Source organism: Hermetia illucens, chromosome 1 (genome assembly GCF_905115235.1).
Source record: "Hermetia illucens chromosome 1, iHerIll2.2.curated.20191125, whole genome shotgun sequence".
Lineage (NCBI taxonomy): Eukaryota > Metazoa > Arthropoda > Insecta > Diptera > Stratiomyidae > Hermetia > Hermetia illucens.
In genome coordinates, this window is record NC_051849.1 from 177,707,464 (window position 1) to 177,721,738 (window position 14,275).

Here is a 14,275-nt window from a genome sequence, read left to right on the forward strand (position 1 = left end):
GGTGGCGAAGTGACGTATTCCACCATTTGAGTGAAGAGGTGGAATCGGGCAGCACGAGTGAGTCAAATTGATTTTGGAACGCTTTTCAAGTTGATGGCGGCTGTCAGATTGACAGTGACTTTGGATGTGCTTTGTGTGTATTGGTGGGAATAGTTCTTGCTGGCGTGCCGTGCGTAGTTCCAAACGTTTGTTTTTGAAGAAGTTTCGCAAATTTTCATCAAAGCATGTCTGATAGTGACTCAAGTTCAAGCAGCACTTCGAGCTCCTCGTCGTCTTCAGGCTCGAGTTCCGATTCGGCCAGTTCGCCTGAGAAGTCTCCTAGTCTAGCCACGGTAACCAAGCGCCGGAAATCTGCATCGTCGGAGTCTAAACGAGGCAGGAAGCAACGACCTCGACCAGAAGGACATACTGCAAGTAGTATCCCTTCTGAACCGACAACAATCTCTCCCAAGGAACAAGGCACTGGGAAAAGCCCAGCCGAAAGTGAAAAGACCGAGCGAATCGATCAGGAAGGACGAGATTCAGCTTCGCAAGCTAAGTCTCCAGAAAACTCATCAGAAATCCCGGAGAAAACTTCCCCAAAACCTGAAACTGAAACGAAAGTACCACCTGCCGAATCGCGGGAATCAAATTCAGCGGAAAAAAGGACAGAGGATCGATCTGGGAATCGTAAGCGCGCGCACACTACTGCTGACGAAGAAAATACCTCGAAATCGAAAACAGCTAAGCAGGAAGACAACGCTACAACCATCGCGCAATCTACTGAGAAAGACACTCTCAAACAAGATGATAAAAATGGGGAAAAGACTGAATCATCTGAAAAAGAGTCAACGAAACAAAGCCGAGCGCCAGAATCCAAGGAAGACAAATTAGTGGAAAAAGACCGAAAAGAAGACACCAGGGATCAACGTCGCGGGAATGATTCCCGAGATCGAAATGATGATAGAGGGAAGGAGAGAAGGAGGCGAAGCAGATCACTAGATCGTAGGAGGCGAAGCAAATCTCCAATTGGCAGAAGACGAAGTAGATCGACAGAAAGGAGGGGTCGGAGCAGATCGCCAGCTAAAAGAGATCGAAGCAGATCACCGGCTAGAAGGGATCGGAGCAAATCACCAGCAAGAAGGAATCGGAGTAGAAGCCCGGTCAGAAGAAATCGCAGCAGAAGTCCCGTCAGGAGGAATCGAAGCCGAAGTCCTGCCAAACGGAACCGTAGCAGGACACCAGATAGGAGGGATCGCAGGAGGCAGAGTTCGGACAGACGGCAGACTAATGGGTCTCCAAGAAGGTAGGTTTTAGATTGGTTTGACTTTTGTAGCGAACTAAAAAATTCCGTTCATGGGAGGCAACGCTGTTATATTATGGTGGAAGAGGCAGTGAAAACCCATTGGAATGGTGCAGAAATTTACTAAGCGTGATCATCCTTTTAGTTCCATCCAATTGGCTGGCATTGTTAGTCTTCTTCTTTTTCTTCAGCCTTTGTCCTGCTCACAGGCGGGGTCGACTCGCCGTAATCGGTTTTGCCATTCGGCTCTATCAAATGCCTGATCTGGATGCAATCTTGAGGCTTTTAAATCCCCATCTAGCGTATCAAGCCACCGTTGTTTCGGCCGGCCTTTTGGTCGTTTACCATTGACTTCGATGTTCAGACCAATCTTGGCAAGTGAATTCTCGTTAACGCGAATTGCGTGACCATACCATCGAAGACGCCTCTCTCACAACTTTTTCACGATCGGTGCAACTCCAGATCGATCGCGGATATCTTCATGTCGCAACATCTTCGTCTCCATCACTGCAACACGCCGTTCATTGTCTTTAATAGCCGGCCAACACTCAGAACAATAGAGAGCGACAGGACGAATGACGTTGCGGTAAATTTTAGATTTAAGACGTTCGCTGATAAGTCGATCGCAAAGAACATCAGTTGTTGAATGCCACTTCAACCAGGTTGCGTTACTGCGCGGAGCAATTTCATAACGCAATTCTCCATTGGCTGATAGCGTCCACCCGAGGTATTTAAATCGCTCCGTTCTGGACAGGTCACTGCCGCTGACAGTGATTGTGCCTGTTTCATGGGCGTCGGTCGTCAAAAATTCAGTTTTATTGAGATTCAATCTGAGACCGTGTTGCATGAGGCGATCATTCCATTTCTGGACAAGTTGCTCGAGATCATTTTTGCTATTAGATGCTAGGAGCACATCATCTGTATAAAGCAGTGTGTAGGGCGCTGGACGTTGGATGTCCCGTGTGACGGTGTCCATAACAAGAACAAAGAGGTGTGGTGAGAGGGGCGTTTACTTGATGAACAGAGACTCGAAGCGGTTTTGATACACCCGCCACACTTCGAACTTTGCTTTTTGGATCGTGGTAGAGCACTTAAACCCAGCGCACGTGTTCTTCTGGCACTAAGTGTTGTCGTAGAGCATTCCAGATGAGTTAGTGTGACATACGGTCAAACGCTTTCTCTAGATCCAGAAATGCAATGTAAAGAGGGCGATGCTTCTCACGGTGTTTCTTCATGAGTAATCGCACAGCGTGTATTGCGTCAGTATTTCCGCAATTTTTGACAAATCCGACTTGATTCACGGTTATTTCAACGATTTCGCAAACACGGTTGTCAAGAATGCGTTCAAAAATCTTCATGATATGGGACAAGAACTGGATCTCAGATGGGATGTCATCAGGTCCTGTGGTTTTCCCCGATTTCATTCGTTTTATTGCTTCCTCGACTTCAGTTGCGCTGGCAGTTACGTCACGGTGTTTCATGTGGGTACCGGTCTCGCGGACTTAATCCCACGGTCTTCTCAAGAGACGGATTGATTTTGTGACCGCAATCAGAGCCTCGTCGCAATAAGCTACGACGGTACCAGTCTATACCGAGTGCACGGCACAACATTCATACTGGTGGATGCAAGACCTACCAAAATTTCTACTAAGGAACTAAGGAGGACGGCACCCGTGTTGAAACCCAACACCACGCTGAGACCCGAAGGTCTCTGTTCGCTTGAGCGTAACCACAACCCCCATGAAGCTCCCACTAGGGGACCAACCCCTACAACCGAGCCGAACGCACATATAACAGGAATTCTCCTGAAGTATGTAAATTCAGGGACGATCCCGGCTCCCATGGTATGGTTTCCCCTGGTAAGATTTCGTGACTATTGCCACTTCAGATGAGTCCCCGTGTAGACTCGGGTCTGATCGCCCTGATTAGACCTTTGGAGCATTCGCCTACTGTATCACGGCCGGCAAGCCAAAGTGAGTACAGCGTCCCCCGGTGCCACCACTATGGAGGTTCTGCTTGGCCACTTGGTTTTGGTTTGGTCGACAGGATTGCCAATCCGTCTTCCTCTGAGCACCAGTTGCGCTGACAGGTTGAACTGCTCCAAATGTCGAAAATGATTGTGAAAGTAGAGGATGAGCAAATTCTTCAGCTGAAATCTGCTCGAAGTATTCTCGCCATCTACCCGTCGCGGCTCAACTGTTGGTAAGCAAAGTACCGTTCTTATCATTAACGCAACAAAATGTTTGATATCCTGTGTGCGTTCGTTTTGGCTTTTGGCAAGTTTATACAGATCTCTCTCGCCATCCCGAGTTTCCAGTTTATCGTAAAGATTTTTGTAATGGTCCGTTCGGGTGACAGTGACCGCTTTCTTTGCTTCCTGGTTGGCATTCTTATAAATTTGCCAATTGGCCAGCATTTTATCGTCGAGAAACTTGTGGTAGAGGCGTTTCTTTTCACGGACCTTCATTTCAACATCGTCATTCCAAAGCCGAGTATTTCGGTTGATGTACCGCTTACCTGGCTCGGTGACCCCGAGGGTTGCGCTTTGTGGATCGTATCTTTCATTTGGTTCTACGATTCTTCCACATTCGTAATGATAATCGCGTAAGTGAGCTCATTTCTTTCTTCTCACGAAATCGCCACCATTTATTGCGCGGCGGGTCAGTGCGTTCCTCATGCTGTTTTATAGGTGGCTTAATTCGCAGGACGGCAATCAACGGCCGTTGTTGATGTACGATGGTCTCATAGGGAACGGCTTTGCAATCAGCGACGGTGGTAAAATGTCGGCGTCTTATGAGTGTGGAGCAATAAAAAAAAATCGTGTTTTCATCGTAGGAGGTAATGGTCGCCTTATAATCGCAATGGATGTATGGATTTCTCGAGAAACTGGCGCACCTCCTCTATTGCAGTAGGGCGAGTCATACCCCGGCAATTCTGAGGTCTTTTATGCCAATGCATGCGATAGCTGGTAGTTTTTTTTCTCTAATATCTCCAGCATACGCTAATGTGTTCCAGTTCCAGATTATCTCAGACAAGACAACCCCGATGACATCGCAAACAAAAAAAAAGCTTTTAAGTGAATGTAATCATTACTTTTCACGTGCTGCCCTACGGCGAGAACGTTGTTGTGGAACGGCAGCCTTAGCAGTTTGTTGCACAAAATTGACGCGTTCAGCCGTGATATTTGAATGAAATTTGGTCTATGCGTGTGTCGAATTCAAAGCCATCCGCAGAGAACATTATGAGCCGCATGCTGTATTCGTAACCTCAACATCAAAGCTATGACCGAGACAGCCTTCTACAAGAACTTAGGAATTCTTTAAGAAATCCATGCTGAATTCCTAGGGCGTGTGAAGCTGGGGGTGAAATTGAATTTCAGGAAGAAAAAAAAAACATAAAACAACGCTATCCTTCCATTGGTATATGTATTTGGAATACTGCCATGGACCAAGAACGTGAGTTGCCTCTGCTAGTCATTTGTTAATCTACATTTGTCAAGCAGACGACTGTGTATTAGGGAACTCTTTGCTGAGACGGACGGATTTATGTGTGCAATTCAGGACGTCGTGGCCACCTCTGGGGCTTATAAAAAGCTGATGAAGGACGTGCGGTGCGTTAGGGACATTGGACACCTCATTTCTAACTACATTCTTAAGACGTCGGTGTAATACACAGACGGGCATTATGCTGGAGGAAAATTCAACAGAGTATTCCATACAAGCATGGCCTGATCGCGGTAACATGCTTGGTTTACGGTTTGGATCGCGGGCAATACTCGATAGCTCTGCTTGCGGGAGTAGCACGCGGAATTCACTCAAGCTGCAAGCTTTCACCAATACATGTCTGAGTCATATTGTGGCGTAGCGAGGTTAACAACATTCGAAATTTATTTCGAATGTTGTTAATGCGAGCAGGTAGATCACGCCGCCGGTGCTCTTCGTGGCTTATTCGAACTCGTTACGAGAGGGGAACCAACAGTGAAAATTCCGTTGGTTGGTAACAAACCGGTCTCGGAAAAAAATCAACCGGTCTCTTCTGCCTCGACGCTCAAGGCGAGAACACCTTTATTTTTTTGTTACGCAACAAGATGACGGGCGTGCTGTTTTTCGATTTCTACTGCCTACTTAACTTACATTTAGTAGAAACCCAAAAGTCGTTAAAATAAATTAAGTTACTGGCGCTGGCCTGACATGTGAAATGAAGAACTTGGTCGACGCACAAGCTTGCCATTTGTATCCACTGTGATCGGAAGACGGAAGGGGCAGTGGATAGATCACACTTTAAGGAGGGGGCGATAATTGCATCTCCAAAGGCACTTGGCGCGGAACAGTAAACATCGTCGCTGCATTGTAGAATTGCATACCTCAGTTATCCGTTGACATTTTTTTATACACTTGCCTCACTATACATTGGTAGAGCAATTCAACCCTGCGCAGTTCTTCTGTCACTAAGTGTTGTCAGCGTGTATTGCGTCAGTAGTTCAGCAGTTCTTGATAAACCCGGCTTATTTGAACGATTTCGGAAATACGGTTGCCAAAAATGCGTTCAAAAATCTTTATGGTATGGGACGGAAAATTTGAACATTCTGCTGGATTACCTTTCTTTTTCCATATTGGAAATGTAGTACGATCTTGTCAGTCAGATGGTGGTCTACCTTCCTGAATAACCCGACTGAAGGATTCACTAAGCCACAGTGTTGGGTCCCAGTTCTTTGTTTTCCAGAGCTCAGATGCGATGTCGTCAGGACCTGTTGCTTTCCTCGATTTCATTCGTTTTATTTCTTCTTCGACTTAAGTGGCGCTGACAGGTCGAAGTGCTCCAAATATCGACAGTGCTTGTGAAAGCGGAGGATGAACCAGTTCTTTCGTTGAAATCTGGTCGAAATATTCTCACCATCTATTCGTCGCAGCTCGTCGGTCGGTAAGCAAAGTATCCGTCATTAACGCAACAGAAGGGTTTGTGCGCTCGTGTCGCCTTTGACAAGTCTCCCTCGCCATCCCGAGTATCTATTTTATCAAAAGAACTTTGTAAAGGATCGCTCGGGTGATATAATCATCCGTGTGTTACGATTTTTGCATCGAGAAGTTGTCAGAAAGCATCTTACTCTCTCGACTAGTCTGTGGTGCGTACGCGGTGAAGAAGTGAATAGTGCGATCAGCTGATATAAAGGTGAACTTCATCAGCCGGTTATCAAATCATTCGGCTTCTTTAATGGCGTCACGGAAAAACTCCGAGGGTAATGCCAACACCGTATCGAATGTATGGGTTACCAAAATAGAGAAGTTTCTAGCCATTTTTACCATTCTCCTTCTATATCGTAGCTATTGACATCAGACCATCGGGTTTCTTGTAGAGCGCAGATTTCAATGCGAAGGGCCCTCGTGAGTTCCTCGGTATTTATAGTGCGAGTACATAGCCTGCAGACACGTATTTGATTTGTTCGGACCAATTTACTTACGTGCTGACGCCGTCTATGCGTCAAGAACCCTTGTCAATTCTTTGACAGGGCCGGGGCCTGTCATGCCGCGTCGACTGAGGTAGACGCCCTAACATTTCCCCGAGCTTTAGTTTTTCTTAACACAATCATTTTGTTTTTACCGACATTGGATGCATTTTCTTGGTCGGCCTGTCGCGAGACCTCTTTCACCTGGAGGGATCAGGTATGGTCTAGCATAGTGGAGTAAATCCAACTAAACTTTCGAGCCTCTTATATTGACCCTGTGAGTTCCGCAAGTTTAACCAGTCTTCATTGTTATTGCTTTTACAAGCAGAACTCAGAAGTTTTTAATTCCACTAAGGAAACGTTGTACCGCGTTTGCCTTAGGTAACAGGACAAGCCTCTCGAAAGCACTCTAAAATTGTGCGATTTAGAGTTTCCAAATGATTTTCTATCGCCAAAGGAGTAGTTCGGCATTGAGACTTTTTCCAGCACCCGCCAATCTCTAATCAATTTTAATATCTTGGAAGTGTAGATAGTGCAGACTGTTAGGTCAATTATTCATGAAACTAGGGGCACGCCCTGCGTTCGCAGTCATAAAATCAGCTTGAAGTGATGAAATCAAATCGATTCTCCTCCGTGTATATGATTCTTGCGTCCGATTTATCTATGTAGTATAGGGAGCAATCGCACCAGGGGCGGAAGTTTTACCAACAAGTCAGCAGGATCAAGCCTTATACACTTCAATGTGTTGAGACAAAGAGGGAAATCTGATTTCCGACAGAATGGGCGTATTGGAGCGAAGTGGTGAGTACTTTGATGAGTTACTGAACAACCAGAACATCGACGAGTTGGAGGTCCCGCCAACTGAAGGCGACGGACAAATAGTGCCACCACCAAGTATAGAAGAAACAGTCCGTGCAATTCATGGGCTTAAAAATCATAAGTCGCCAGGAGCCGATGGAATTACAGCCGCATTGGTTAAATATGGAGGCGAACAATTATACCAAGTAGTTCATCAACTTCTGCTCAAGGGACAGTGAATCAATGACTGACGACTGGCAAAGAGACATTATCTGTCTCATACATAAAAAGGGAGATATCAGACAGTGCAACAATTATAGAGGTATCTCGTTACTGAGTGCCACCTGTAAGATATTCTCCGCTATATTGCTAGCCCGGATAGCCCATACGCCCAGAACATCATTGGCCCATATCAAAGAGGCTTTACTCCAGGCAAATCAGCAACAGATCAGATTTTCTCTGTGCGGCAAGTGATGAAAAACTGTTGGAATATGGACAGCAGTGGCACCATCTCTTCATCGACTTTAAAGCCGCATATAATAGCGTAGCCAGGGTAAAACTGTGCACGGCCATGAGAGAATTCGGTATCCCGGCGAAATTAATAAGACTGACTAGGCCGACCCTCATTAATGTGCGAGACAAGATAAAAGCAGCAGAATCACTCTCGAGACCATTCGACATGAACAACGATCTACGACAACAGGGGATACCCTGTCATGTGTCCTCTTTAACGTGGTCCTCGAGAAAGTGATCCGTGATGCTGAGGTAAATGCAAGAGGTACGATCCTCTTTAAGTCCACTCAACTACTGGCCTATACTGACGATATCGATATCATGGGAAGAACGACCCGAGATGTACGCACTGCCTTCATCCAGATCGAGGAGGCGGCGCGAGATCTTGGACTGCACATCAAGACAAGCAAGACAAAATATATGGTGGCAACGTCAGCACCAAAAACCAACCAACCAACAACATCAAACCGCACTGGTCAAACGGGAAGAATAAAGATAGGAGACTACAACTTTGAGACCGTTGATAATTTCCCCTATCTAGAGTCGAAAATCACAACCGGTAACAGCTACAATCATGAAATCCGCGCACGGTTGTTGTCAGCCAACAGAGCCTATTTCAGCTTACAAAGACTGTTCCGCTCGAAACGTCTCACCATAGGGTCAAAGCTCTTATTGTACAAGACAATGATCTTGCCAGTCCTCATGTATTCCTCGGGGACTTGGGTTCTTAGCAAGAAAAATTGCGAACTCTTGGCCGCGTTTGAGAGAATAATCCTCCGAAGAATTTTTGGCCCCCTATATGAGGATGGACGATTCCGTAGCCTACATAACAACGAAATCTATGAGCGATAACATGACCGTCAGGTTGTGGATAAAATCCGGCTCAATAGGTTACGGTGGGTTGGTCACTTACTCCGTATGGATGAAGATGATCCAGCCCGGAAAGTCTATAAGGACAATATCTATGGTAGAAAAAAAAGACGAGGCAGACCCTGCCTGAGATGGAGCGATGACGTAGGTCAGGACGCCAGACAGCTTTTAGGGACATCGAATTCGTGGACCCCTGAGCAAAACCGGGATGTCTGGAGTTCCTTATTAAGGCAGGCCTAGACCGAATACTGGTTGTTACGCCGTTGATGATGATGATTTCTCTGTGTGTTACCGTACCTGGTCATACAGCCATGTTCGCTTCTTCGCTCCCAGGAATTGTCGCTTTCTTCCCCGTCCGCATGGCTTCATTTTTACATACCGGCATTAGACCAGTTGCGTCCACATCGCCAGCTTCCCTTTCTTCCGCTCTTTCTCGTAATCGTGGATGAGAGGGTTCTGACAAGCAGGATTTAGCCTGCAGCGGACGAGAACGTCGTGTTCAAGTTTTCAGTGCCTTTCATCACGAGAGTTACCGTACTTTCCTTTCTGACGGATTGCCCAACGCACCTTCTATTGAGGTGGAGAGCATGCTTTCCACATATTTCTCCTTGTGGTGACTTGAATCTGGTGAGGACGACTAGATTGCTCATAGTTGCGAATGGGTTCGAACTTTGTGACTTCTTGCCACTTGGAGAGGTAAAATCCATTGATTCCATCTTCATGTATCTTGTTGTGAACTACTACAGGCAATCGCACCACGACAAGGTGCTGCCCAAGGGAAGCAAAATCCAGTTATACAATGAAGTTACTTAGATTATAATATTCAATTTTTTTGATAACGGTTTATTTAATTTTCAGGCAAGATGATCGCCGGGATAACAAACGATCTAGGTCACGATCACCGAAAAAAGATGCTGCCAACAAAGAAAATGGAACACAAAATTCTACCGACAAATTTCCAGATCCTACTGTAATTACCCAACGCCAACGCCGCACCGTGGATCTGTTAACATCAAAAACGGGCGGCGCCTATATTCCACCTGCAAAGCTGCGCATGTTACAGGCTGAAATAACAGATAAAAATACAGCGGCCTACCAACGAATTGCTTGGGAAGCGCTCAAAAAGTCGATCCATGGCTACATTAATAAAGTGAACGTGGACAATATTGGCATTATCACCCGTGAATTGCTCAAGGAGAATATCATCCGTGGTCGAGGGTTGCTTTGTCGTTCCATTATTCAAGCCCAAGCAGCCTCACCCACTTTTACGCACGTATATGCAGCTCTAGTGGCGATTATCAATTCGAAATTCCCCAACATTGGGGAGTTGTTGCTGAGGCGTTTGGTGATTCAATTTAAACGAGGTTTTCGCCGCAACGACAAAAACATTTGCATTTCCTCAACACGTTTTATAGCGCACTTGGTCAATCAACGAGTGGCACATGAAATTTTGGCGTTAGAGATTTTAACGCTTTTGGTTGAGACCCCCACCGACGATTCGGTTGAAGTTGCTATCGCTTTTCTCAAAGAGTGCGGTATGAAACTAACCGAAGTGTCAGCAAAAGGTGTGAATGCTATTTTCGAAATGTTGAAGAACATTCTACATGAGGGAAAGCTTGATAAGAGGGTGCAGTATATGATTGAGGTGGTGTTCCAGGTGAGGAAGGATGGATTCAAAGATCATCAATCAGTAATTGAAGCCCTAGAGCTAGTGGAGGAAGATGACCAGTTTACGCATTTGATTATGCTCGATGAAGCGACGGATGCTGAAGATGTGTTGAGTAAGTTGAATTTTTTTGTTTTTTTAGAGCGTCATGACTTGCTATCTTTGGATTATACCAGTTTTATTCGTTCCTTTTCGTTCAACTTCAATAAATTTTGGAAAATTTCAAGGCACTAATTCTTTATTCACTTTGCATTTTTACAGATGTTTTCAAATTCGACGACCAGTATCAGAATAATGAGGACAAATACAAAGGTCTTAGTAAAGAGATCTTAGGTTCTGGCGCAAGTGGATCTGACGATGAATCTGGTAGCGGCAGTGAAGATTCAGACGATGAAGAAGATGGTGAGGAGGGTCAGGAGAAGACGGGAGGCGTTATCATCGACAACACTGAAACGAATTTAGTGGCTCTACGGCGAACAATATACCTCACAATACACTCAAGTTTAGATTACGAAGAATGTGCCCACAAGCTCATGAAAATGGAACTGAAACCGGGTCAAGAAATGGAATTATGTCACATGTTTCTCGATTGTTGTGCGGAACAACGTACTTACGAAAAATTCTACGGCTTGTTGGCTCAACGCTTTTGCATGATCAACAAGATTTACGTTCAACCTTTTGAGGAGATATTCAAAGACACCTATCATACGACACACAGGCTGGATACGAATCGCCTGCGAAACGTTAGTAAGTTCTTTGCACATTTGCTTTTCACTGATGCCATTGGCTGGGACGTATTGGAATGTATACACTTGAATGAGGATGATACAACGAGTTCCAGTCGAATTTTCATCAAAATCCTATTCCAAGAGTTGGCAGAGTACATGGGACTTGCAAAGCTCAATGAAAGGTTGAAGGATCCAACATTGGCCGAATCATTTTCTGGACTATTTCCAACTGACAATCCAAGAAATTCCCGATTTTCAATTAATTTCTTCACTTCCATTGGTTTGGGGGGCCTTACTGATGAACTAAGAGAATTCCTCAAATCCGTTCCTAAAAATGTGCCGGCCATCGCTAATCCTGAGGCTATTACGATTAACAGCAAGAGTAGTAGTAGCAGCAGTAGCTCGAGCAGCAGCAGCAGCTCTTCGTCTAGCTCGTCTGATAGTTCAGATGAATCCTCATCCTCCTCATCGTCAAACAGCTCAAGCTCGGATTCTTCTGATTCCGAATCTGATGAAAAGTCAAAGAGAAATAAGAAACATAAAAAACAGAATGATAAGCAATCCAAAAAATCGAAAGTTGAACGAAAGAAAAAGTTAACCAAGAAACGATCAAAGAAAGTGGAGACTTCTTCGAGCAGTAGCAGTAGTAGTAGTAGCACTAGCAGCAGTGAAAGCAGCGACGAAGATGCTCGGCGAAAGCGAAAGAAGAGACCCGCTGGACAGAGGAAAGAGAAAATCGTGCCCAGGGATAAATATGAACATTCGAATAAGCAGAGGAATGGCGATAAGTATCGCTCGACAAATCACAAATCACGACGTGGTGATTCGCGGGGAAGATAATCAACTGTAAGAAGTTTGGGTGTGAATGATTTTTCTGTAGATGCTTTATCAATTAAGGATTGTAGTCTTATGTTCTGACGGATGCGTAATGAAAATAAAGTGTTTTACACAATTCATAAAATTCGATATTTCTTAGGTTTTTGCAAAGTAAAAATATTGATAAGGATTTGTAGATAAAGCTGCTTATGATGCCGTCCATATCTTGGTCAATTGGTGAGTATTGTGTGTATGGGGCGGGGGAGAGGCAAAGCCTCTGAGCACTCAAACCATAGTGGTCCATTGTACTCGATTTCCCCGTCTAACTGAATATCCCGGATTCGTTTAGGTATTGCAGAATTTCCATTAGTGGATATGATTCTACCTGCTGCATTTGGAGCTCATCAGAACCAAAAATCTAATGTCTGATGCGTCCATAGGCAGGGCACTCACATAGAAAATATAATATTTCGTGGATTCCGCTTCCTCATTATAGGATAGACACGTATCATTTTGGAGAATTCCTATTCTGAACATATGCCCAGCTAGTGGCCAGTCAGAATGCCCACAATACTTCTGCAAGTCTTCCTGCTTTTCGATAGAATAAATTTTGCACTATGTTTGTTTGGTTCTGACTGGAGAAGTTTGGTGTGTGGGAAACTTGTTCCCAGATTTAAATAGCTCCATCAGCCGATGCTACTAATACCCCAACTGCTAGTTCCGGTCCGGACATGGGAGAAATTGAACCCTCTTTTGCTAAAGCATCCAAGATTTCATTTCCCTCTACACACAATTTCACCGTAATGAATCTAGAAACGATTTTTGAAGTGATCAAAGTACTACTCAACGCTCTCAATGCACTTTGACTATCGCTACAGATTGCGATGCGCCTGCCCTTCAATCGCTCGTCAATCATCCATGTTGGCGCCCTTGGGATCGTGTACACTTCAGCCTGGAACACCGTTGAGTATTGTCCCAAGGGAAAAGCTTACTTCTCGTTTTTATTCGAGAGGTAGACTCCTGCTCCAGAAACCTGTTCTATTTTTGCTATCGGTGTTTTGGTTCACTCCGGTTTTCTCTTCGTTTCAAGATAACATATCTTCTACCACACAGATGTATGGGGATTCAAGAATCAGAAGGCATTGCGAAAACTGGATTCAGTTTTCCCAATGACTCAAGAAGGGGGACAAAGGATCAAAGGGTGAGCAAGCAGAGGCAACTATGACATTCCTCCTCTTACCATTAACCTGGTATTGTAAGTTAACCGCAGCAAGGCCCTGGGAACAGAATTGTCTCAGCATGGTTGCCTCTAACAATTTTGGCATCAGAACTCAGACCCTCGGTCTCGGGGATCTTTCATCGGAGAATATCCTAGTTCCCTTCACTGATCCAATGTCACAGATTCGGTTAAAACAAACCCATGGCTCTTGAACCAGAAATTTATAACGTGGGTGCTGCAACTTTGCCAACCTTGCCGCCAGCAGATAGGAAGGAAAGTCTACTACGTTCAGTGTGGATCTCAGGGTTCAGTTCATGTCCTCATTCCCAAGAAACTTCGCCATCTTTCGCAATGCCTTCCGTTGACATCGGCTAGGAGTCCTCCCAGGTTCACGGGGTCCAGGCTGTTTACACATTCCGGCGTTACAGCAGTTGCGTCCACATCACCAGCTTCCCTTTCTTCCTTTTTAAGGTTTTGTGTGAAACAAAACCTTATTAGAATCGAGACGGTGTCTGTCTGTCCGTCTGTCCGTCTGTCTGTCTGTCACACCCGATTTATTCGGAAACAATTAAACCGATTGTCACGAAAATTGGTGAGAGTATGTAATCTGGTGATCCCTTTACATGCAGTAAGTGGCGCCATCTTGTGTTAAGTTTAAGGGGGGCTCCCCATACATGTGAATGGAGGGTGCAAATTTTTTTTTTCACAGAATGTAGCCATGTAAGGTATCAAATGAAAGGTCTCAATTAGTACTTTTCGAATCTGTTTCAATATTTGATATTATATGAAACATAGGGGAGTGAGGGTTCAAAATATGACCCACAAAAAGTGTAACAGGTCTCGTTCTCAGAACTTATCCAACCGAAAAATCTGAAAAAAATCACAGTGGTGCATCTCTACGAAATCTAGGCCTCAAAATATATCCGGTTCCGATATCTGC

General features: G+C 44.9%; 1 protein-coding gene across 1 annotated transcript; it reads left to right on the forward strand.

Moving 5' to 3' along the window:
- The first annotated feature begins 30 nt into the window (after positions 1-30).
- Positions 31-12,258, forward strand: LOC119646617 (pre-mRNA-splicing factor CWC22 homolog). The gene is made up of 3 exons (XM_038047123.1): positions 31-1,285; positions 9,765-10,687; positions 10,834-12,258. Exons 1-3 carry the CDS (start codon positions 225-227, stop codon positions 12,138-12,140), a joined length of 3,291 nt encoding a protein of 1,096 aa, XP_037903051.1. The 5' UTR covers positions 31-224; the 3' UTR covers positions 12,141-12,258.
- The last annotated feature ends 2,017 nt before the right edge of the window (positions 12,259-14,275 follow it).